We start from the raw sequence: 25,865 nt of genomic DNA, 5'->3' as shown, positions 1-25,865 counted from the left end.
TTCAGGAGGAGTGTCCGTGTTTAGACCGTAACGTTACGTAGGCTACAGCGTGTCAGCAGCAGCAGCAGCAGCAGCAGCAGCAGCTGCCTCTGCCAGCGACGCAGTCACAGCTGACCTGTACCTGGCTACTCTCCCTTCTCACCGTTACCTTCACATCGTGGTAAAAGTGGACGGTCTGTGAATGTCTCACTGATCCCTTCAATATGATGTGATCATGGTCGTCTAAAAGCCGGTCTAAAATATGTCCGACACATCCGGAGCTCAGGTCATTTTGACCATAAATCAGAGACCTGTATTGACGTTTTTTCTGGTCATCGGAGGCCAGCTGATCAATAAAATGTTCTTGAATATCTAAAACAAAGCACAAGTTGTTGTTTTTATTCATGTAGCCTGTCCACATGATTAAATATCCCGCTGCTGGCTTGCTAACGGCAGCACGCATAACGTAGGCTACCGGTATGTTATTGTTTATGATACAGTCTCTTATCTCCCTGTTACTCTAATCCTTCCTGCTAATCGCTCAAAAAAATGATTAATTCCTAAATTAATATTGGTATTCATGTAAGATACCTTAATCAGTTACTGGGGGGAACTAAACATCACAAATGCAGCCTATTTATGATGCTGCCATAGAGAATCAGTTTACTATGACTGACGTGTGTCACCGCAGCAATGGCGCCGCCGCAAGATGGCGGCATACACAAATCGCTCACCGAATTCGTGTATAGTCATAGCAGTAGGTTTGTTACCTTTATTTGTCGGTGCAAGCTGTTTTTAGAACGGCAGAGCAGAGCCGCAAGCTGCTCAGATTTTGGATTTCTTGGTTTCCCTCCATCAAACTCATCAAATACACAATCCAACAACTCCACAACGCTCTGGTGGACAAGTTGTGAGCTGCACATTCACCACGCTATGAGATAATAACACAACGTTACCACACAGAGTTGTTGTAACAAACCTACTGCTATGACTACAGTATAGGGATTATGACAATGGGACAATTTGCCAAAACGTTGAACTATCCCTTTAACTTACACATTGAGCTGATTGGGTCCCTGCTCTCAGCCTTCTTCTCTACAGCTCCTTCTATATTTCTGAAGTCAGTCTACAGCTCCTTGTGATCTTCAGTGAACATTATTGTTGGTTTTTTGACAATAGGAAGTTGTCGTTAACTTGTTAAAAGTTAGGTTGTGTGGCTTCGCACCTTCGTCACAACTGTCTGTCACCAGACGTCAAGTGGTGTCTTGCCTTATCAGCTGTGTGACAGAGCTAACGATAACTTCCCATTGTGTTCAAAAACAAACAAAAGAAGAAAGAAGTTAAATCAGTAGATGTAACATAATGAACTGTCTCAACATCTGCTCAGTTTGCTTCTTCCTCTTCAGCAGTGAATCTGTGATCGACACCATTGGATTGGACTTTATTGTCCCAAAGGGAAATTTGTTTTGGGCTCTGAGCCACTGCACATACACAAAACAATACATACGAGACATTCATACAAAGTACCTTCCCCACATTAAAGGGATAGTTCAACATTTAGTCAAATTCCCCCATTGCCATAATCCCTATAGTCATAGCAGTAGGTTCGTTACCTTTAATTGTCGGTGCAAGCTGTTTTTAGAACGGTGGAGCAGAGCCGTGAGCTGCTCAGAGCTACGCTACGGAGGCTCATTATGGGATTTCTTGGTTTCCCTCATCATCAAACTCATCAAATACACAATCCAACAACTCCACAACGCTCTGGTGGACAAGTTGTGAGCTGCACATTCACCACGCTATGAGATAATAACACAACGTTACCACACAGAGTTGTTTTAGAGGGAAATACAGAGACTGATGATGAAAAACTGTCCCTGAAGGCAACGTGCATCAGAGGTTTTGCATGAATTTACCTCGGGAGCGAACCGCTTCCTCTTTTCAAGTTCAAGTTCAAAGTGTTTATTGTCATATGCACAGTGGAAAGGTGAGTTTCCCTGACAATGAAATTCTTACTTTGCTGTCCTCGTCATAGAAGCCAGCAATTAATAAAAAGAGCAATTACAAAACAACAATAGTACAATACAACAACAATGAGCAGCAATAATAATAATAATAAAAGAAATAAAATTAGAGAGAAGGAGGTATGATGTGTGTGTGTAATATGCACTATGTATAATAATAAATAAATAATAAATAAATAGTGTGCAAATTGTGCATGTGCAAATGTGGTGCTACTGTGTGAATAATGAGTTACCGACTCCTATTGTTTAGGAGTCTGATGGCAGAGGGAAAAAAGGAGTTTTTCAGCCTAGAAGTCCTGCTTTTCACACTTCTGTACCTCCGGCCTGAGGGCAGAAGTGTGAACAAGTTGTGCTGGGGGTGGGTGTGGTCATTGAGGATGGAGGCAGCTCTCCTGTGGACTCTGCGTTGGTGGATGCTCTGCAGAGAGGGTAGTGGGATCTTGATGATCATTTCGGCCGTCTTCACCACTCTCTGCAGGCGTTTGCGGTCCATCACTGTGGTGTTACCGTACCAGACGGTGATGCAGCTGGTCAAGATGCTTTCTACCATACAGCTGTAGAAGTTGCTGAGGATATTCGTTGACATCCCAAACTTCCTCAGCCTCCTGAAGAAGTACAGACGTTGTTGAGCCTTCTTGACCAGCTGTGTGGTGTTGAATGCCCAGGTGAAATCCTCGCTGATGTGGACACCCAGGTACCTGAAGTTGCTCACCCTCTCCACCTCCAGCTCTCGGATGTATAGTGGCTGATGAGGTCCCCTCTCCTTTCTCATGTCCACTATCATCTCTTAATTTGTTGAACAGCCTTCACAACTTCCTGTTGTTTTTATTTTTGTGGCACTCTGACACAGTGAACATGTCGTCATGGTCGATGACGTCATCACACGCCCTGTGGGATGTGAGGTTTTTATATATAACACTCATCGTTCATAGTATCGTTAATATAACACACCCACAACGTGTCTGAAGCCTCCATCACACAGTCACAGGTCTGAAACCCCGAACGTCAACATGAACACCTGAACACCTGAACACACCATGAACACCTGAACACATCCTAGAACAGTGGACCCCTAAATTGGCACAAATTAGAGCACGGACCACATTGGACAAAAATCTGAAGCAAACACCAGACATGAACAAATATTTTCTTTTTTAGTCAATGTACATTCATATTAGGGCCAATGGCATCAAGTTTTGGAAATATTGTAGAGAAATTTCTGGGAAGACGTGGTAGGCTACAATTTCTCCAAAAACATTTAAACATTTCTAGAAGTGGGAGAAATTCCAGAAAAAGGGGTAACATTTAAAAAAAATAAAAATAAAAATAAAATAAATTAAAATTAAAATTCTAGAAAAAAGTTGTAAAATTTCTCAAAATTTTTTTTTTTAATTCTACAAAAAGTGGTAAAAAAAACAAAAAAACATTTGTAACCGGAGTCCAGGGTGAACTTTTTATAAAACTCCGGTTTCAGCTTCATGTGTGGACAGGAAAACTGCACATTTTTCATAAATCCCCGCCCCCCTTAGTTACTGTTTCTAGAGCACGTCAAGCTTCTCGACGCTGACCCATGGATCATCATGCGCTGACCGCTCAGATGCTACTGTGAATATCAATAATCACTAATCATGCGGACACTAATACAAAATCGCGTGGTCACCATATGTAAACATAATGTTGATATGGAGAAAACAGGATTTTATCAAATAGTAAACTGCGGTCACTTCCCCACTGCTTTGCTTCCTCCCGTCCTGTACATTTGTTTTCAATCAAGCCTTTCAGAATCAATCAGTGGATTGATGGATTATCGTTACGATGTGTGTATTTGTGTATTTTCGTATCTGTCATAAACAAGAGATTACGGGCGGGGTGTGTTAGTAGCGCGGACTCGGACTCTCGGTGCAGGTCAGTTTGAGCTGTTTGAGCCTCCACTCTCTCTGTAAAGTTACAGCTGCTTTCCTGTTAGGAGTGATATCGCCACCTACTGCTTTGGAATGCACATGACATTGTTTGAGATGGATTTGTGGTTTCATGTGGACGGAGTTATTTTTTTATCACACCGGTGGTGTGAGCGCAAATTTTTTTTTAACCGGGGTCCATAAAAGTTTGGTTTCAGAAATACCCGTGTTCGTGTGGACAAGGCCTGAGACTGAAGAACATTACTTTTTTAGTCAATGTACGTTCAAATTAGGGCCAATGGCGTGAATTTTTGGAAATATTGTAGAGAAATTAGTACAATTTCTCCACAAAAGTGGTAAAAAATTCTCCCCCCAAAAAAAGTTTTTAAAAAGTGGTAAAGATCAAAAAATCTTACCACTTTTTTTACTGGCAAAATTTTCTCAAAAACAATACTAGAAAAAATTGGTTAAAAAATTCTCAAAAAAAATAGTTTTTAAAAAATTCTAGAAAAGTGGTGAAATGTCTAAAAAAAATTCTCAAAAAAAAAACTGTTAAAAATGTCTAGGAAAAAAAGTGGTACCTCACTTTGAGAAACACTGGCCTAGACCACACCTGAACACACCTGTCCATCTCTCAAACACCTCCAGCTCCAGAGAGAATCTCAGAGAGGAGATGGTTTTTTACATCAACCCTTCAAAATAAAAGACTTGTGAAAGGTGAATAACTGTCAGACTGTTTGATTATTGATTATTGGTGTATTAGTGAGGTGAAGCAGCTGTTTCCCTACATGTAAACACAGTATATTTTAAATCCAGGTTAAAAACATTTCTCTTTTCACGTGCTTATAGCTGAGAACTTAAAACTTTATCTATTTTCTTTTCTTTTACTTGTATTTGCTCTTGCATTTAACTCTGTTTTTATTGTTTTGTTTGTTTTTATTCTGTCTTATGCTTCTTCTTTTTTTAAATGTTTTGTCTTTATGTAAAGCACATTGAGTTGCCTTGGTATGAAATGCGCTATATAAATAAAGATGCCTTGCCTTGCCTTGCCTATAGCACCTGTTTATTATCTAACAGTGTGATGATGCAGCAGAGGGGGCGGAGCCTCTTCTGCTCCCGCGAGGAGAGGAGAGGACCACTCTGATGATGATGAAGATCACGGAGCGATGTCTCACTCTGCTCTCATTTCCTCACACCATGCACACACCCAGTACAGTGGGTTTTCACATGATAAGTTGTAATCAACAGAGAAAAGACAAAAAGTGGACACTCACTCTGCACTACAACAACTTACACAATAACCTTTTCTGTATATCTATATCTATCTTTATCTTTTTTCTATTTTATATAAATCCAAATGTGTATATTATTCGTTTTTTCGATCTTTTTCACAAAATTGTTTCCAGTTGAGCATCAATCACAGTCAGTCTACCTCCATAAAACCATCATTAGTTCAACTAGTTCATAAATAGATAGAAAAGGTGCAGGATGAAGCCACATAGCTTATAGATGCTGCCTACTACCCTTTAATTCATTATTCCATTAAAACCATTAGAGCTCTTCATGGTTTCAGAGTCATAGAAAGAAACAAGTATCCAATAATTAACAAATGAAGCTAAAAAATAAAAGAAAGTTTAAATTTAACAGCATTACAGTTGCAATCAACACCCAATGAATCAATCCTGTTTATAGCTTTCTATCATATAATGTTTTAATCTATTTTTAAATTGTGTTATGTTTTTGCTTTGTTTGAGATCCTCTGTCAAGTTACACATGCTTTTTAATGTCGTATTTATTCTCTTAGCTCATACCTCTCCTCTCTTTCCTTAAGCAATTTTGAATATTATTATTAGGGAGTACATTTTTCTTGGCTTTGTATTTTATCTGTGCAGTTTTAATTTTTACTAAGTCAGCAAACTTTAATACTCTCCATTTGATTTGATAAACAGATTGTTGGTGTGGTGGTTATGCTGCATGGTTTACTATCTTTATGGCCCTTTTTTCTGCATAATGTAAATAGGTTGGAAGTTAGTTTTATAGGTGTTTCCCCAAATCTCTACACAGTATGACAGGCAGGGCCGTAAGGAAAGGTGATGATAATTCTAGGGGCCCAGCGCCCAGTGGGGCCCATAAAAAACCCCAGTAGTCTAATCTTTGTATGACTGATTTATTCTGCGTAAGACCCTGACTAATACTCATAGTACACTGTAAAAACTCTACATCTTTCCAATAATATTTGTCTTATTTCTTGTCCAAATGTCTCATTTCTAGTCAAAACTAATCTCTTTCCACTTAAAATAAGACTCATTACCTAAAAATTAACTTGTTTTTAGATCATTTTCACTTAAATTCACAATAAATAGAAAAATCTGCCAGTGAAAGTAAGTTTTTTGTGTTTGTAATAAGAAAGAAAAACTTGCTCCACTATCAGATTTTTTCTACTTATTTCAAGTGAAAATCTGCTTGAAAGAAGTAAAAAGTGTCTAAAAACAAGCTACTTTTAATATGATGAGTCTGATTTTAAGTAGAATGAGATTTGTTTTGACTAGAAATGACATTTTGACTAGAAATAAGACAAATATTCTTGCTAAGATACTTGAGTTTTTGCAGTGTAATGCTGCATTAGCATCAAAACAAAGAAGGCTAAATAAAAAACGATAATACATACGTAGTCTAAGAAAAAAAATGGAAAAGTTAGGGGGAGGTGCCCACTTAGTATTCTTTAAGGGGGCCCAGAATTCCTAGCAACGGCCCTGATGACAGGTATGGTAATATGAGCGTGTTGTATAGTGTATATAGCGTTTTTTGATTCAATATATGTCGTGTTTTACCCAGTATGCCTATACTCCTTGCCAGTTCCAACCTCACGTTATTTATTGGGGTTTCCAACTTAGATTTTATTCTATTTTATTTTATCTTACTTTATTACAATGTTTTATTTCATCACTACCTTTAACTATTTTTGCTACTTTTGTGTCTGCAGCTGTAAACTGATCGAGCTTCACTGCTCTTGACAATAAAAACATTTTTGATTTTTAAAAGGTTGAAATGATGTAAAATGTAAAAGTAAACAAAGCCCAAATAAAGACGACAAGACTAAAAGTGGAAGAACATGAGATGAAGAATATATAAAAGATGAGATTAAAGTCACAGTGACAGATGGAGAGTCAGATTTATTCGGTGGCATTTCACAAACGTGTGTCATTGCCCCCGGTGACGGTGACCTCACTTCACCAGCAGCAATGCATTGTGGGACGCGCTGATGATTGTGCACTGAACACATGAACACACACACACACACACAAACCCAGTACCAGAGTGTGTGTGAGTGTGTGTGTGTGTGTGTGTGTGTGTGTGTGTACCAGTCTGTGCAGAATGACTCACTCTAGTGGTGAAGAGAGGAACTGCACTGAACCTCAGACTCAGGCTGCTCTCTGACACAACACTGTTCAATGATTCATTGATTGGTTGATTGGTTGATTTCTCCTCTCTCTATCTTTCCTTCTCTTTTTTCTTTCTTTCCCACCCCTCTTTCTTTCTTTCTTTCTTTCTTTCTTTCTACCCCTCTCTCTGGTCCTTTCTTACTTTCTTTCTTTCTTTCTTTCTTTCTTTCTTTCCTCTCTCTCTCCCCCTCTTTCTCTCTCTCTTTTTCCTTTCTTTCTTTCTACCCCTCACTCTGTGTCTTTCTTTCTTTCTTTCTTTCTTTCTTTCTCTTCCTCTCTCCATCCCACTCTTTCTCCTCTCTCTATCTTTCCTTCTCTTTTTTCTTTCTTTCTACCCCTCTCTCTGGTTCTTTCTTTCTTTCTTTCTTTCTTTCTTTCTTTCTTTCTTTCTTTCTTTCTTGTTTTCTATTCCTCTCTCCTCCCCCTCTCTCTTTTTTCTTTCTTTCTTTCTACCCCTCACTCTGTGTCTTTCTTTCTTTCTCTTCCTCTCTCTGCCCTCTTTTTCTTTCTTTCTCTGTGTCTTTCTTTCTTTCTCTTCCTCTCTCCATCCCTCTCTTTCTCCTCTCTCTATCTTTCCTTCTCTCTTTTTTCTTTCTATATCTACCCCTTTCTCTCTGTCTTTTTCTTTCTTTCTTTCTTTCTTTCTTTCTTTCTTTCTTTCTTTCTTTCTCTTCCTCTTTCTCCCTCCCCCTCCTTCTCCCTCTCTACCTCGCTCCCTCCTTTCTTTCTCCCCACCTTTCTTTCTTTCTTTCTTTCTTTCTTTCTTTCTTTCTTTCTTTCTTTCTTTCTTTCTTTTTCTTTCTTTCTACCCCTGTCTCTCTATCTTTTTCTTTCTTTCTTTCTTTCTTTCTTTCTTTCTTTTCCTCTCTCTCTCATCCCCCCTCTCTCCCTCTATCTTTCTTTCTCTCCTTTTTTTCTTTCTCTCCCTCCTCTCTCTCCCTCTCCCTCTTTCTTCGCACTCTCTCCCTCTGTCCCCTACTCTCTCTCTCTGTCTGTGTGAACTACAGCGGAGTGAGTCCTCCTCCTCCTGCTGCTCCATAGAGGATCTCAGCGCAGCCTCCTCCTCCTCCTCCTCTGCGCAGCCTCCCTGCATCCCTCTCTCCTCTCCTCCTCCTCTCCTCCTCTCCTCCTCCTCCTCCTCTCCTCCCTGACGGACGGAGCATCACTGCGCACCGAGCGGAGCGGCGCAGCCAGACACGGAGAGCAGAGAGCGGACAGCGCGGACATATGCAGCAGCGGAATCGAGCCCAGGCCGCCGGGACCACAGGAATCATCCTCATCATCATCACGTAGGCTAGGGTATATACTGCGATCTGTATCTATGGATGTGAAGTAACGGAGTAACGGAGTAACGGAGCAGCAGCAGCAGCAGCAGCAGTCAGTCGGTGTCCTCAACCTCTCCCGCATCCTCCTCCTCCCCGCGGCCCACAGACACAAAATGGCGGACATGATCGAGCTGGGACCCGCCTACGGTGAGAGACAGGCCCTGTGTGTGTGTCTGTGTGTGTCTGTGTGTGTGTTGTATTGTGTTGTATTGTGTTGTGTTATTCAGCGTCGAGCTCGCTGCTTCAATCCGCCTCATACCTGTTTTTATTTTATTTATTTATTATAGGCCGTTATATTATTATTATAGGCCTGTTGTTACAGTCTCTCTCAATCTGTGTGTGTCTCTGTGTGTGTGTGTGTCTGTGTGTGCCTCTGTTTGTGTGTGTGTGTGCCTCTGTGTGTGTTGTATTGTGTTGTGTTGTTCAGCGTCGAGCTCGCTGCTTCAATCCGCCTCATACGTGTTTTTATTATAGGCCGGTATATTATTATAGGCCTGTTATTACAGTGTGTGTGTGTGTGTGTGTGTGTGTGTGTGTGTGTGTGTGTGTGTGTGTGTGGCAGGTGTATTTGATCCTCAGCTAAATGTTTCTGGTTTCCTGTCGATGATCAAACAGATCGATCGATTCGGGATGTGAAGGTTTTTTTTTTAAAGGTGCAGACGGATCGATCAGTGACTGTGACGTCATCCAACCCACGACACACACACACACACACACACACACACACACACACACACACACACACACACACACACACACACACACACACACACACACACACACACACACAAAGAAATGATGATGATGATGATGGTTATTATTGTTATAATGACGTCACTGTCATCGGTCCTTCCCGGTCGGTCGGTCTCGTGCGCCTCTCTCTCTCTCTCTCTCTCGTGCATCATGCATGAGGCCTCATCCGTGCGTGCGCGTGCCAGTCGGGGTGGGTACCGGGTGACGTCATCGTGTCTGTACCCGGCGCAGAGTAAAAAAGAACTGAGCTGAACCCGCAGAGACACACACACACACACACACACACACACACACACACACACTAATAATATTAATAATAATAATAATAATATATTATTATTAATATTGGCTCAGATGTTGATCAATAATCTTCTGTTCATACAATAATCGATCAATACCATCGATCAGGAGGGAGATGACATCATCTATCACCTGTTTTCCTTTCTCTATCTATCTATCTATCTATCTATCTATCTATCTATCTATCTATCTATCTATCTATCTATCTATCTATCTATCTATTATCTATCTATTATCTATCTATCTATCTATCTATCTACCTATCTATCTATCTATCTATTATCTATCTATCTATCTATTATCTATCTATCTATCTATCTATCTATCTATCTATCTATCTATCTATCTATCTATCTATCTATCTATCTATCTATCTATCTATTATCTATCTATCTATCTATCTATTATCTATCTATTATCTATCTATCTATCTATCTATCTATCTATCTATCTATCTATCTATCTATCTATTATCTATCTATCTATCTATTATCTATCTATCTATCTATTATCTATCTATTATCTATCTATCTATTATCTATCTATCTATCTATCTATCTATCTATCTATCTATCTATCTATCTATCTATCTATCTATCTATCTATCTATCTATCTATCTATTATCTATCTATCTATCTATCATCTATCTATCTATCTATCTATCTATCTATCTATCTATCTATCTATCTATCTATCTATCTATCTATCTATCTATCACCTGTTTTACTTGTTTATGTTCAACTCACACACACACCAAAACAATCGTGTCTCTTGACGATGTGACTTGTTGTCCAGGGCGTCTCCGTGGCAACGCAACACAACGCAACGGCAACATGTTGTGACACGTTTTTACCTGGTAACCTGCTGCGACCTCTGACCTCTGACCTCTGAGGCGTCACACACATCCAATAAAAACAAACTCCCTCAAAACATAATAATGGTCAGTAATGTCATAATTTTGACCATTTTTAATGAAATAAATCCAGTAATGTAATAACTTAAATGCTTGAGTAGATAATATAATAATAATGATAATAATAATGTAATAAGTTATTATGTTATTGGTTTAGTATTAAAAACAGCTTTGAAGATGTAATAACTGGTGCTGATAATGTAACAACACATGTATCACTTTGTGTGTCTTTATATCCAGAGTGATACAACCAGGTTGTACTATTTTATTTCTTTATTTTAATGTTTATTTAACAGGGACGACACATAGCTACAACGTTACCACAAAGAGTGAAAAATGTGATGCATACAAGACGTCTACACTGCAGCTAATGGTCAGTCTTTGTCCCTGGTCAGGCTACAGAAGGATAAAAGATACTGAATACCGTTACAATAAGTGCAATAATACAAATACAGTGAATAGTTATCATGAATAAATAAACACAGCTACTAAATTTAGATTAAGAAATTGCACAAATTAAATACATTAAACATTAGTAAAATGCTGTACTGACACTAGTGACTTGAGAGAAGTTAATGTTCACATTTCTGCTGCTGCTTTAAGCCGATGTTTAGCTTTAGCACTAAACATCTTTAGTTCTGTTTCTATTACTACTTCCTCTGTTTCCAAACATATGTGAGAAACAATGAAGCAAATCTCATTTATCCTGAAGCAGCAGCAGGAGCAGGAGGAGCAGGAGGAGCAGGAGGAGCAGGAGGGGGATTCTCAATTAAAACGATCCCGGATGGCCGCTCCTCTTTCTAAAGTGAAGGAGTCAGGATTTTAAATCTCCTATCAGTGAGGCGGCTTAACTCAGTTTATCACAGCAACCAGTCATTTATTCTTTCTGTGATAAAAGCACAACATTCGGTCGATGTGCTGGTGGACATGTTGTATGACATGTGCATCCATTTCAAATATTAGTCACAAAGTATCAGCATGAATGTCCTTTTTCTAGTGATAAAAGAACATAAAAAACAGAACTAAGACATGAACACATAGGGAGTGAGGTGTGGTTACTGCTACATAGGTGTTTGACAGGTATGGCAATATGAGCGTGTTATATAGCGTTTTTTGATTCAATATATGTCGTGTTTTACCTAATATGCCTTTACTCCTTGCCAGTTTCAACCTCACGTTATTTATTTATTTATTTTATTTATAAAAGAACATAAAAAACAGAACTAAAACATGAACACATAGGGAGTGAGGTATGGTTACTGCTACATATATACCTACAGCATATTATCTCAGGTTAAAGCAAGTCAAAGTCCGGCCTGCGTGGTGTTATATAGTCCGTCCATTTCTTCCAACGTGAAACAAACAAGTCCTTCTTGTAATTTAAATCTGCAGTTAGTTTCTCCATCGTGATGTCCGTCCACATGGTCAGTGTTGGACTCTCCTGTGAAAGACATTTTCTCCTAAGGGCCTTTCTGCCTGCCACTAACACTAAACACATGTTTGTCTCTCTTTGTCCGTCCTTCAGGCATGAGGGCATGAGGGTGGACATGTTTCTAACTAATCTGGATATTGGGCCATTCAAAAAAACTAAAGAAACGCCCTGCAGCCATTTGATTTGTTAAAATGCACTGCAAAAACTCAAAATCTTACCAAGAATATTTGTCTCATTTATAGTCAAAACAAATCTCATTCTACCTAAAATAAGACTCATCACATTAAAAGCAGCTTGTTTTTAGACACTTTTGACTTCTTTCAAGCAGATTTTCACTTGAAATAAGTAGAAAAATCTGACAGTGGAGCAAGTACAAAACAACTTGCTTTCACTGGCAGATTTTTCTACTTATTTCAAGTGAAAATGATCTAAAAACAAGTTAATTTTTAGGTGATGAGTCTTATTTTAAGAGAAAAGAGATTAGTTTTGACTAGAAATGAGACATTTTGACAAGAAATAAAAACCAAAATGTAAAGTGTAAATGCTCATTAAACTAGAGTTAGAAGCGCTCACAACACATTGTCCTTAAAGATGCTGTAGTTTGTATCCAACTAAACTCCTCAGATAAAGTTTAGTCACTTTAATAACCTCGATGTGAAGGAGACCAACCAGTCAGCTGCTGGGTTATTAAAGGGGAAATGATGATTGACTGAAACTAGGTTTAGAAACTTTATTTGCTTGTGTCAGAAGCTTTGTTCTGGTTGTTTGTGCTGTGCATTGCTGTAAGTTATCAATCTATAACCCAGATAAAAAGAGGAGGTCGTAGACTGTGAAGGGAAACTTTGCAATGCACTGCAAAAAACTCTATCTTACCAAGAATAATTTGTCTTATTTCTAGTCAAAACAAATCTCATTCTACTTAAAATAAGACTCATCACATTAAAAAGCAGCTTGTTTTAGACACTTTTTACTTTTTTCAAGCAGATTTTCACTTGAAATAAGTAGAAAAATCTGACAGTGGAGCAAGTTTTTCTTTCTTATTACAAACACAAAACAACTTGCTTTCACTGGCAGATTTTTCTACTTATTTCAAGTGAAAATTAGTTTGAAACAAGTGAAAATGATCTAAAAACAAGTTCATTTTTAGGTGATGAGTCTTATTTTAAGTGGAAAGAGATTAGTTTTGACTAGAAATGAGACATTTTGACAAGAAAGAAGACAAATATTCTTGGAAAGATTTTTTGTTTTTGCAGTGCAGTTCAATATCCAGATTCATTCGACATAAACTGAGTTTCCCAGATCTGATGCTTTATCACCAGATGAACAATAGTTTCACTGTGAAACAACCTCAGATAGGAGGCAGACGTCCTATAGATGTAGGACGTCCCTCGACCTAAACACTGGTTCACTTCTGTCAGGACAGGCCGCTCCAAACTTCTGTTTATAAAAGCTTTAAGAATTTAGCTAGAGATGTTATCTACACCAGTAATAATAATACCACACAGAGTTGTTTTAGAGGGAAATTCATGCCAAACCACTGATGCTCGTTGCCTTCAGGGACAGTTTTTCATCAACAGTCTCTGTATTTCCCTCTAAAACAACTCTGTGTGGTAACGTTGTGTTATTATCTCATAGCGTGGTGAATGTGCAGGTCACAACTTGTCCACCAGAGCGTTGTGGAGTTGTTGGATTGTGTATTTGATGAGTTTGATGAGGGAAACCAAGAAATCCCATAATGAGCCTCCGTAGCGTAGCTCTGAGCAGCTCACGGCTCTGCTCCGCCGTTCTAAAAACAGCTTGCACCGACAATTAAAGGTAACGAACCTACTGCTGCTATGACTATAGGGGTTATGGTGATGGGACAATTTGACTAAATGTTGAACTATTAGGCCTGTAACGATACACGTGTCGAAACCGAAACCGCGACACTCTAAGACGAAACTAAAAAAAACAACACAACAACAACAAAAAACTGACAGCGAGTGTGTCGGGACTTCCTGTATCTGGCCCTTCAAATTAAAAGCCCTATAGCCTTTCATAAACAGTTCAGTCATATTGATTTTGACTTAATTTTGACAAAACAAGGCTCAAAATGTTTGTTTTTTGTTGCTGCAACCAATCGACCAATGAGATTTTGGTCGGCTAAATTGCATAGTATCATAATTGCTTAACTATTGTAAAGTGCATTGAGTTTGCCCTGTGCATGCACTTTATAAATAAAATTGAATTGAATAATGTTTTTTTGTCGACCAGTTCTTGGTCGACTATTTGGGGGCAGCCCTAGTTATAATTGTTAACGTTAGGCTATATATTGTTGTTATAATAAATAATCCAGTTTTTGCTCTCAAAATCTCTTCTTTTTTTAACCTTAATAAAATTAGAATTGAATCGAATTGTGTATCGAACCGTGGGTCAGAAATCGAGATACGAATTGAATCGTGACTTTGGTGTATCGCCTATGAACTATCCCTTTAAGCTTCAGATACGGTAGAAAAGGAGTTCATATGTGAAGATTATCTCACTGAACTAAACTGGTGTTTTAGTCACAGAACTGATTTTCTTTACTGGAATCAGATTCAGTCGTCGATCAATAAGTATTGATCTGGTGAACTGATCAGTTTTTGTTTTTCTCACCTCAGAGAAACGTGTCCAGGTGTTTCAGCCAATCAGAGGAGCCGCTGCTGGATGGATCAATACTAACTATCACTGATCAGAAACTCAGGCAGAGAGAGAGAGAGAGGCCTCAGTGTGTGTGTGTGTTGCTAGGCGACCAGCTGCTTTCAGCTCTGTCCAAAAACATGAGGTCATCAGACGGAGCCTGAATGAGAAGCAGCAGCACTGAGGCATTGTGGGAGTTTGGTTATGTTCATGAATAATTAATGAGGCCGTGACGACTGTGATGACGATGATCGATCACCGATAGGACGTATTGATCGATCGACAGCTGTCACTCACTTCCTCAGAGACTTTCAAAATAAAACGACGCCCGTTTCCTGAAAACAAACAAAGTTCACATGACCAACAGGAAGTAGCAAGTTTTCAAAGTAAAAAAACAGGTTTTTCAAAATAAAATGAGTGCAGCAGAGTTCAGTGTGTGTGTGTGTGTGTGTGTGTCTAACGAGGCCTCAGGAGGACGGTGCAGTGACATCATTGTTTTTACATATAACTCTTTATAAACATGATGTCATCGTGTTGTGACATTGCTGTTTTCGTTTTATATAGGGACGTCACCATTATAGATTTTCTTGGTACAATTATTGTCAGAGAAATAATTTAATTTTTTAAACTTAAATGAAGAAAAAACTGAGGTCGTGGTGTTTGGTCCCAGTCGAGCCTGTGGTGTCTCTGCTCTCTGCAGCCATATGTAAAACCCATAGTAACAAACCTTGGCGTAAAAATGGACAGTGATTTTAAACTTGATAAACAGATTAATTCAATAGTTAAAACCAGTTTTTATCAGCTTTTATCAGCTTTTATCTAAAATTAAATCTGTTGTATCTTTTAATGATTTTGAGTGCTTGATTCATGCTATTATCTCGACCCGTTTGGACGACTGTAATGCACTGTACACTGGCTTTAACCAGGCCTCGCTCGCTCGCTCGCTTGCAGTTAGTCCAAATGGCGGCAGCCCGTCTGTTAACAGGAACTTGTAAGCATGACCATATTACCCCCATTCTCGCCTCCCTCCACTGACTCCCTGTCCATTTTAGAATACATTTTAAAATGTTATTGTTTGTTTTTAGTCAAAGTCAAAGTCAAAATCATTTATTGGTCTCCCGAAGGAGAAATTTCTCTCGGACAGAGAGCAGTGCTGCGTCACAACAAAGACAAAAACAGTACAGGGGAGAAGCAGCAGAGAAGTACTAAAAACATACAATAAAATCATTAAAGTGCAATATGCCTCAGAAAAGTACTAGTGGCAGATGTGTGGACACGCAAACATACATACATATCATCGCACAAACTGCTCATTCATAAATTTAATGGACAGAGGGATGAATGAACGAGTTTTTGAGGCGATTGTGCCTGCAAACAACACGCAAACATTCATACATAACATCACACTAACTGCTCATTCATAAATTTAATGGACAGAGGGATGAACGAGTTTTTGAGGCGATTGTGCCTGCACAAAGGGACTCGGTATCTTCTACCTGAATTAAAGCTCATATTCAGGGAGAAGAGCGTGCGTAGGATCTGCTAGAATAGAGTTTGTCAGCCTAATGGTGGCCTGTTCAAACAGATCTTGAGGTGAGCGTGGGACAGGGGAACCCAAGATTTTGCTAGCCGTCTTGACCAGATTGAGTATTTGAGATTTGGCTTTTACTGTGAGATTACCGAACCAGGACGTAATGCCTTATCTCAGGATGGACTCAATGGCAGCGCAATAGAAGATGTTCATGATGTTAGAGCTAACGCCGAACAGGCGGAGTCGCCTAAGAAAGTGAAGGCGCTAAGTTTAAGTCACTAAATGATTTGGCACCCCAGTATATCACTGATCTTATTCATGTCTATACCCCCCCGAGAGCATTGAGATCTGCCGATCAGCTGCGTCTTGTTGTGCCAAAAAGCAGACAAAAGACCAGGGGGGACCGTGCGTTTTCAGTGGTAGCTCCTGAGCTATGGAATGAGCTACTCTGGCCCCCACCCTGGATACTTTTAAATCTCGCCTTAAAACTCATTTTGACTCCTTGGCTTTTGTGGTCTCTGTCTGTCTTTTATTGTTTGTCTCTTACTGTATTTTTATTTTTATTTTTTTATATTTCTCAGTGTTTTATCTGATCTTATTGTTTTCTTATTGCTTTTATATGATTTTAATTTATTGTATTTTAACTTTAACTTTATGTATTTTACTGTTTTTTGTATCTGTTGTGCAGCACTTTGGTAAACTTTGTTTTTAAAATGTGCTATACAAATGAAGTGGATTGGATTGGAAATAATCACGGTGTTACAATTATCACAATTATTATGCATCAATATATTTCACAACACTATGAAGGTGTAAAATCAAATATAGTCACAATATAATTACATTACTAATCTCTAAATAAAGGACCAGTTATTAATCCACTGGGGGAAGCGTTTGAAATATCATTAATGTCATTAATTGCCATCTATGTCAAATGTTTAAGTGTATTCTCTGTCTCAGCAGCCATGTCCCCGGTGCTGGCGGGCTTCCTGGGCGCCGGCGTCCTGGTCCTGGTGGTGGTGGTCCTGGTTCTGCTCTGGTCCTTCTGCCAGCGCCGCTACCTGCGCGTCAGCGGCCGCTACAAGCTCCACGGCGACCGCTACTGCGACGCCGAGGACCCGCCCTACAAGTTCATCCACATGCTGAAGGGCATCAGCATCTACCCCGAGTCCCTCAGCGGCAGCAAGCGGATCGTGCGCGGGATCCGGCGGGCCGAGCGCGGCGGCGAGCGTGACGGCGAGCGCGGCCGCGGCCACCTCCATGGCACCGCTACGCACGGCGCGGCGGCGGCGGCGTCGGGGCGCGGCATGGTGCTGGTGGACGCCGAGAACAACATCCTGGACATGCCGGGTCAGCTGCAGATGAGTCACCTGGTCCCGCCCGCCAACGCTAGCGCAAACGCCGCCAATGCTAGCGCTAGCGGCGTGGAGCGAGCGCTGCCGGTCCGCGCCGACTACTGCTGCCTGGACTCGTCCAGCAGCAGCAGCAGCAGCCAGACCAGCAGCAAGACGGCCTCGCCCTTCACGCCGGCGTCCTCCTCCGAGCCCGAGCCCGAGCCCAGCCTGGGCGCCGTCAGCCTCACCGTCGACTACAACTTCCCCAAGAAGGCGCTGGTGGTGACGGTGGTGGGCGCCCGCGGCCTCCCCGCCATGGACGAGCAGGCGGGCAGCTCGGACCCGTACGTGAAGATGACCATCCTGCCGGAGAAGAAGCACCGCGTGAAGACCCGCGTGCTGAGGAAGACCCTGGACCCGCTGTTCGACGAGACCTTCACCTTCTACGGCGTGGCCTACAGCTCGCTGCCCGACCTCACGCTGCACTTCCTGGTGCTGAGCTTCGACCGCTTCGCCCGCGACGACGTCATCGGCGAGGCCGTGGTGCCGCTGAAGGGCGTCGACCCCAGCACGGGACGGGTCCACCTCAGCCAGCAGATCACCAAGAGGAACATGCAGGTGAGGAACGATGCAGAGCCACGGGGCCACGGGGCCGGATTCACCAACATGTTCTTCAGAAATGTCTTAAGAAATGTCTTAACCCTCTAGGCGAGTTTATTTAGGAAAATATTAAGTTTGGATTTCAAGATTTCACAGGGCTGTAGCTTGTAAGTGGTGAGAGATAAATCTATGGTGTAAATGAGAAAAATATTCATCATGACCTAAAGTTTGTGATGAGTTTGAGTAAATGTACTCATCTGATTTGCATATTGTGACGTCACCGGTTGGCAGCCCCATTGGATTACGTGACTTCCAGTAAAACTGAATGTTGAACATATTTGCACAGAAAAAAAAAAATTGACATCTCATCCTCAAAGTAAAGGAACAGGGGTCTGATTGGAGCACATTTACAGTACATTTACAGTTCTTAAGAACAGTAATTTCTTACGAATTTCTTATTTTTGCTACTTAAGAACTTCTTAAAGCCCCAGTATGTAACTTATCTGGCTTTTTATTAGCAAAAATCAAATCTGTCTTTCATAAATCTGTATTTCACTGAAGGTGAATCACAGCTGCATCCAAATGAAAGCTTTCTGGTTCCTTAGAATGAGTTGTTACAAGTCGTTACAAATACAAATACACCAGAGGCACTGGTGTTGCATTCAGGTGCAGTCAGGCAGACGGCCGTCGGCAAACCAACTGGATGTCATTTTACTCCACCAGAGAAAGACGGTAAAACAATACCACATCACCATGACAACATGTTGTCAGACCACTTGTTTACATAGACGCTTGTTTATCCTGTTACATGCAGCGTCTGTTGTCTGTCTGACGTCTGCCCCATTTCACCTGAATGCAACATCAAGAATACGTTCAGATATGCAACCGCACCGCTAGATGGGGGGAATTCATACGTATTATACCTTTAAAATACGTCACTGCATTGCAATGCACGCAACAACAAACAGCAATATAGTTTGCGTCTTAACCGTCAGTCACTCACTAACCATGGAGAAGAAACTTTTCAAGACAGGAGCTGGAGGTTATGTTGGATGAAATTACAGTTAAAGTCCCCCTCCCGCGACCCTTTTTGGTCATTTTAAAACCAGCAGCTCATTAGCAATGCACCTCTGGAGGGTGGGCGGAGACTGCGCTGCTCTGCACCCGTACAGTAGTAGTAGTGGTAGTATAGTAGTAGTATAGTATAGTATAGTATAGTGCCCTCCCCTGGAGCTGTGACACGTCAGCTCCAGTCTCCCTGAAACGGCCAGTTTGCGTCTGCCGTTGGTTCACAGCAGTTTGAAGGCAGAAAAACTCAGAAATGCAATTTTGCACTTCCTTTTCTGCTGATATGTGCTCTAACATAAGAAAAATGCCACAGGAACATGTGAAAAGCACGAAAAACACGATTTTCACAGGCTCACAGTTAACAGGCTCTTTGTGTAATTAGTTAAAAATATATATTTACTTATGACCTACTAGTCTAAACTTGTCTAAAATTTGTTGAAAAGGTGATATGGCTTATACTAGGAATTTAAAGACAGGTCAAGGTTGTCTTAAAGGGACAACAAGGAGTTTTGGAAAAGCGAAGCGTTTTCACACTACATTTATGAGCCTCCGCGCGCACCGTACATTTCTTTGACCGGGCGCAAGACGGACTCATGTTTTCATTCATCAATAATTAAAGTCAGAGGTTCAAAGAGGTTCACATACCACCGTAGTTCCGACCATAAACGGCGATGCGGCTGCGTTATTCTCATGATTCGCAACGAAGGAAACACTGGTCGGCTCGACCAGCGTTTCCACCACCACTAATAATAACAAAATAACGATAGAGACAAAACGATGTATTTATCGAAAATGGACCATTAACAAGTGGTAACGGAGATTCATCCACATTAACGTGAGACTTTTTTATAACCAAATAGAAACTCCTCGTTGTCCCTTTAAAGTTAAGAAAAAAGTAAAGAACAAATTTGAAAACTTTGATTTCAAGAATAGCTACCATTTATTCTTAAGTTTTTTTTTAAAGAAGAAAGTTGAGAAAATACTTAAGAACACTTTTGGAGAATATCCAGACCCAGACCCGGGTCCAGACCCAGACCCTGGTCCTGGTCCTGGTCCTGGTCCTGGTCCTGGTCCTGGTCCTGGTCCTGGTCCTGGTCCTGGTCCAGACCCGGGTCCGGGTCCTGGTCCTGGTCCAGACCCGGGTCCGGGTCCTGGTCCTGGTCCTGGTCCTGGTCCTGGTCCTGGTCCAGACCCAGACCCTGGTCCTGGTCCTGGTCCAGGTCCAGGTCCTGGTCCAGGTCCAGGTCCTGGTCCTGGTCCAGGTCCAGGTCCAGGTCCTGGTCCAGGTCCAGGTCCTGGTCCAGGTCCAGGTCCTGGTCCTGGTCCTGGTCCTGGTCCAGGTCCAGGTCCTGGTCCAGGTCCAGGTCCTGGTCCAGACCCGGGTCCGGGTCCTGGTCCTGGTCCAGGTCCTGGTCCTGGTCCTGGTCCTGGTCCAGACCCAGACCCTGGTCCTGGTCCTGGTCCTGGTCCTGGTCCAGGTCCAGGTCCTGGTCCAGGTCCAGGTCCTGGTCCTGGTCCAGGTCCAGGTCCTGGTCCAGGTCCAGGTCCTGGTCCTGGTCCTGGTCCTGGTCCTGGTCCTGGTCCTGGTCCAGACCCAGACCCTGGTCCTGGTCCTGGTCCTGGTCCAGGTCCAGGTCCAGGTCCAGGTCCAGGTCCTGGTCCTGGTCCTGGTCCTGGTCCTGGTCCTGGTCCAGGTCCAGGTCCAGGTCCTGGTCCTGGTCCTGGTCCTGGTCCTGGTCCAGACCCAGACCCTGGTCCTGGTCCAGGTCCTGGTCCAGACCCAGGTCCTGGTCCTGGTCCTGGTCCTGGTCCTGGTCCAGACCCAGACCCTGGTCCTGGTCCAGGTCCTGGTCCAGACCCAGACCCTGGTCCTGGTCCTGGTCCAGGTCCTGGTCCTGGTCCTGGTCCTGGTCCTGGTCCAGGTCCAGGTCCTGGTCCTGGTCCTGGTCCTGGTCCTGGTCCTGGTCCTGGTCCAGGTCCTGGTCCTGGTCCTGGTCCTGGTCCTGGTCCTGGTCCAGGTCCAGGTCCTGGTCCTGGTCCTGGTCCTGGTCCTGGTCCAGGTCCAGGTCCTGGTCCTGGTCCTGGTCCTGGTCCTGGTCCAGACCCGGGTCCTGGTCCTGGTCCAGGTCCTGGTCCTGGTCCTGGTCCTGGTCCTGGTCCAGACCCGGGTCCTGGTCCTGGTCCAGGTCCTGGTCCTGGTCCTGGTCCTGGTCCTGGTCCTGGTCCTGGTCCTGGTCCAGGTCCTGGTCCTGGTCCTGGTCCAGACCCAGACCCGGGTCCTGGTCCTGGTCCAGGTCCTGGTCCTGGTCCTGGTCCTGGTCCAGGTCCTGGTCCTGGTCCTGGTCCTGGTCCTGGTCCAGACCCTGGTCCAGGTCCTGGTCCTGGTCCTGGTCCTGGTCCTGGTCCTGGTCCTGGTCCAGACCCAGACCCGGGTCCTGGTCCTGGTCCTGGTCCTGGTCCTGGTCCTGGTCCTGGTCCTGGTCCTGGTCCTGGTCCTGGTCCAGACCCAGACCCGGGTCCTGGTCCTGGTCCAGGTCTCGTTGTGTCAGTGATGCGTCAGTGACATCATCAGCCGGTGGTCTAGATCTAATAAAGGAACAACAGTGTGAGTCTGTTTCCACTGTGACTTCACTCTTTGTGCTGCTGCTGCTGCTGCTGTCGTTGTTGTTGTTGTTGTTGTTGCTGTTGTTGCTGTTGTCGTGCGGGCGAACAGCTGATGCTGCGGTTGCCGCGGCAACAGGTGAGCGTGACCTCAGAGCGGGACAGACCTGCTGTTGTCTGGACCGTCGTTAAACATGTCAGAGACGTTCTGTTGTCGTTGAGCTGAGGTCTCACTCTGACACGGAAAACCTGCTCACACACATCGCTGTCAGGAACTAATGAGGAACTAATGAGTAGTTACTGAGGAACTAACGAGGAACTAATGAGTAGTTACTGAGGAACTAACGAGTAGTTACTGAGGAACTAACGAGGAACTAATGAGTAGTTACTGAGGAACTAACGAGTAGTTACTGAGGAACTAACGAGGAACTAATGAGTAGTTACTGAGGAACTAACGAGTAGTTACTGAGGAACTAATGAGGAACTAATGAGTAGTTACTGAAGAACTAATGAGTAGTTACTGAGGAACTAATGAGGAACTAATGAGTAGTTACTGAGGAACTAATGAGTAGTTACTGAGGAACTAACGAGTAGTTACTGAGGAACTAATGAAGAACTAACTATTACTTAATGGACAGTTCTGCAGTATTTACTCTCAAATTACTGAGGAACTAATGAGGAACTAACTATTACTGAATCATTAGTTACCCTTTTTGTGACACATCAAAATGAGTAACTATTCCAATTTTGTGTACCTTAGTTCCTCAGTAACTACTCATTAGTTCCTCATTAGTTCCTCCGTAACTACTAATTTCTTACTCATTAGTTCCTCAGTAACTACTCATTAGTTCCTCCGTAACTACTCATTAGTTCCTCCGTAACTACTCATTAGTTCCTCACTAACTACTCATTAGTTCCTCACTAACTACTCATTAGTTCTTCATTAGTTCCTCCATAACTACTAATTTCTTACTTATTAGTTCCTCACTAACTACTCATTAGTTCCTCATTAGTTCCTCGGTAACTACTCATTAGTTCCTCAGTAACTACTCATTAGTTTCTCATTAGTTCCTCAGTAACTACTCATTTCTTACTCATTAGTTCCTCAGTAACTACTCATTAGTTCCTCAGTAACTACTCATTAGTTCCCCAGTAACTACTCATTTATTACTTATTAGTTCCTCGGTAACTACTCATTAGTTCCTCAGTAACTGTGTAGTAATTGTGTGTACCTTATTGTAAAGTGTTAGTGAGATGTGTCCTTAACTCACTGTGACTGTGTGTGTGTGTGTGTGTGTGTGTGTGTGTGTGTGTGTGTGTGTGTGTGTGTGTGTGTGTGTGTGTGTGTGTGTGTGTGTGTGTGTGTGTGTGTGCAGTGTGAGAGCCGTGGGGAGCTGCTGGCCTCTCTGTCCTACCAGCCGGTGTCTCACCGTCTCAGCGTGGTCGTCCTGAAGGCTCGACACCTCCCCAAGATGGACATCACCGGCCTGTCAGCGAGTGAGTAGCAGCTGGGCGGAGGGACGTCACCATTACTAGTGTTTCTTTTTTATTTTTTACAATGAATCACAGTTTTAATAGGCCACAAATATTTAATTAATCGTAAAGATTCCTGAACACCGTCACTTTCCAGAATAGATTATTTTAGAGACAGGCACTGAAACCAGCCGTTCTGACAAGAAAGAGCTGTGATGTTTGATCTTTGGGGGGATTCGAACCAAAGCATGTCACAGACATGACTTAAGAACCGGGGAACTGTTTTAATTGGTGGAAAAGGAGCAGAATATGTCTCCTTTAAGTGAGTCGATCAAAGACTGGGAGCTGGTTAGTTGCTGCTTTTTCCCCATTGGTTGCATGGTGGAGGATATGTCGAATCATTTGGTGGTTTGAGATTAATAAAAGATAATGGAGACAAATTATTTTGGTCACTTTAATTCATGGATATGAACAAATATACCTTTTTTAAAAGTATGAAGTAGCCACAGAGTGAGAAAAAAATTATTGAAAATCGGTAATATCGTGATAATTGTTGAAAAATCAAATCAAATTGTGACATGCCTTACACCCCGTCCTGACATACAGCGATGCGACAGCGACGCGAGCGAGCGAGTGAAGAAAAGTGATTAGGATGTGTTACTTTTCAATCAGCCTGTCCTGATGCCACGAGCGACATCGCACCGTCCAGCGATGTCGCTCAACCCTGAAATTATCGCTCACTCTGTCTCTATCTGGACGACATTTGGCGGCGGTGTCCCGCCCCTAAACACTCCTTATTGGTTGATAAGTCCACGCTGCTTCCTGTTGACAAGCAAGTTATCAGAGAGAGGAGAATATGAGAGGAAAAAACACTTGTGAGAATGTGAGAAACGGCAACCAGGAAATGCCAGGAATCTCAGAATAGCGCCGCAAGTTTGTTTACGTCCCTCGATAATTTGATTGGTTTGGATTCTGAACCAATAGAATATACTCGCGACAAAACCGTCACGCTGCATATCAGGACACCTTCGCGCGAGTTTTCGTTGCCGCTTTGCTTGCTCGCTGTATGTCAGGACACGGTGTTAGATGGCACATCTGTACACTCTGTGATCAGGTGACATCACTCAGTACGTTTACATGACACTTGAAAAAAACGAATTATTGCCTTAATCCGACTATAACTGGAGAACTGAAGTGCATGTAAACACCTTAGTCCGACTGAAATCGGAGTTGGAGAACTCTGATTAAGACACCCAGATAATGCGATTGGAATTTGATTTTCTCCGTCATGTATACGCCTTAGTCAGACTGAAACTGGACAATGCATGTGCGCTGCTCCACAACAGTAGAGACGGCACCAAGTGGAGCAGAGAAGCCGCCCGAACCCGGCAAAGTAAAGAAAGGTCGGGAACTGCAGTTGAGAATTTATTATTAAGCTTAGCCTACTAAATTGTTTGTATTCAGTTTTTTAGGAGGTGACAGAAAAGTCAACAGGACAGGGGGCGTAGGTATTAACCTGCTGAAACCACGGTGATGCCGCATGAGGGGGCGGACCCCGTCAGTTATTCCATTTTCTCAGTTGCATGTAAATTGAGACAAGGACAGAAGTCTGAATAGACGCCAAAATCGAATTTTGAGCATAGCTCGATTAAGCTCTGCATGTAAACATACTGACTGCCCCCCCCCCCCCCCCCTCTGTCCTCAGACCCCTACGTGAAGGTGAACGTCTTCTACGGACGCAAGCGCATCGCCAAGAAGAAGACCCACGTGAAGAAGTGCACTCTGAACCCGGTCTTCAACGAGTCCTTCATCTACGACATCCCCCCCGAGCTGCTGCCCGAGATCTCCGTGGAGTTCCTGGTGGTCGACTTCGACCGCACCACCAAGAACGAGGTGCTGGGCCACCTGCTGCTCGGCCTGCACAGCCCCGCCCCCTCCGGCGCCGCCCACTGGAGGGAGGTGTGCGAAAACCCCCGTCGGCAGATCTCCAAGTGGCACAACCTGAGCGAGTACTGAGGGGCGGAGCCAAGGACCAGCTGGGACTCCGCCAGTCACCCGCTGGGAACAAAGACTCACACATGCACACACACACACACACACACTACACTACACACACACTACACACACACTACACACATTACATTACACACACACACTGTTGTGTCATAGTTAAACTCTCTCTCTCTCGCTCTCGCACCCCCAATTCCAATCCGCCCCCTAAAGACTCGAGCCCTGAACCCTCACTGACTGAAGTGACGTCAGCTCTAAGTGACAGAGTGTGAGAGGCTGTGAGGGTCCAGATGCTGTAAACATGAATGGAACAGCATTTACCCACTCTCACCACACGTTACCTTGACAACAAAACGTTGTTGACTCCGCTCTTGGACCGATAATTTACCGTACTTTCAACACTCACAAGGTGTGTGAGGGAGGCGGACTCAAAACAAAATGTTCCTGGATCAGATCTGATCAAATTATCATCAATAATCACAAACTGCACGTTGATACTGACAGTAAACTTCTTCTTTTTTTTCT

At 42.8% G+C, this 25,865-nt stretch overlaps 1 protein-coding gene across 1 annotated transcript; it reads left to right on the top strand.

The window, feature by feature from the left end:
• Nucleotides 1-8,779: 8,779 nt before the first annotated feature.
• On the top strand, nt 8,780-25,346 carry syt11b (synaptotagmin XIb; the record flags this gene model as incomplete). Its single annotated transcript, XM_083989875.1, has 4 exons — nt 8,780-8,813; nt 17,218-18,206; nt 23,234-23,354; nt 25,036-25,346. 4 exons carry the CDS (start codon nt 8,780-8,782, stop codon nt 25,344-25,346), a joined length of 1,455 nt encoding a protein of 484 aa, XP_083846001.1.
• Between the last annotated feature and the right edge of the window lie 519 nt (nt 25,347-25,865).

Source organism: Trachurus trachurus (assembly GCF_905171665.1).
Source record: "Trachurus trachurus genome assembly, chromosome: 16".
NCBI lineage: Eukaryota > Metazoa > Chordata > Actinopteri > Carangiformes > Carangidae > Trachurus > Trachurus trachurus.
The sequence above is the reverse complement of the archived record's forward strand: the minus strand, read 5'-3'. Positions and strand labels throughout refer to the sequence as shown.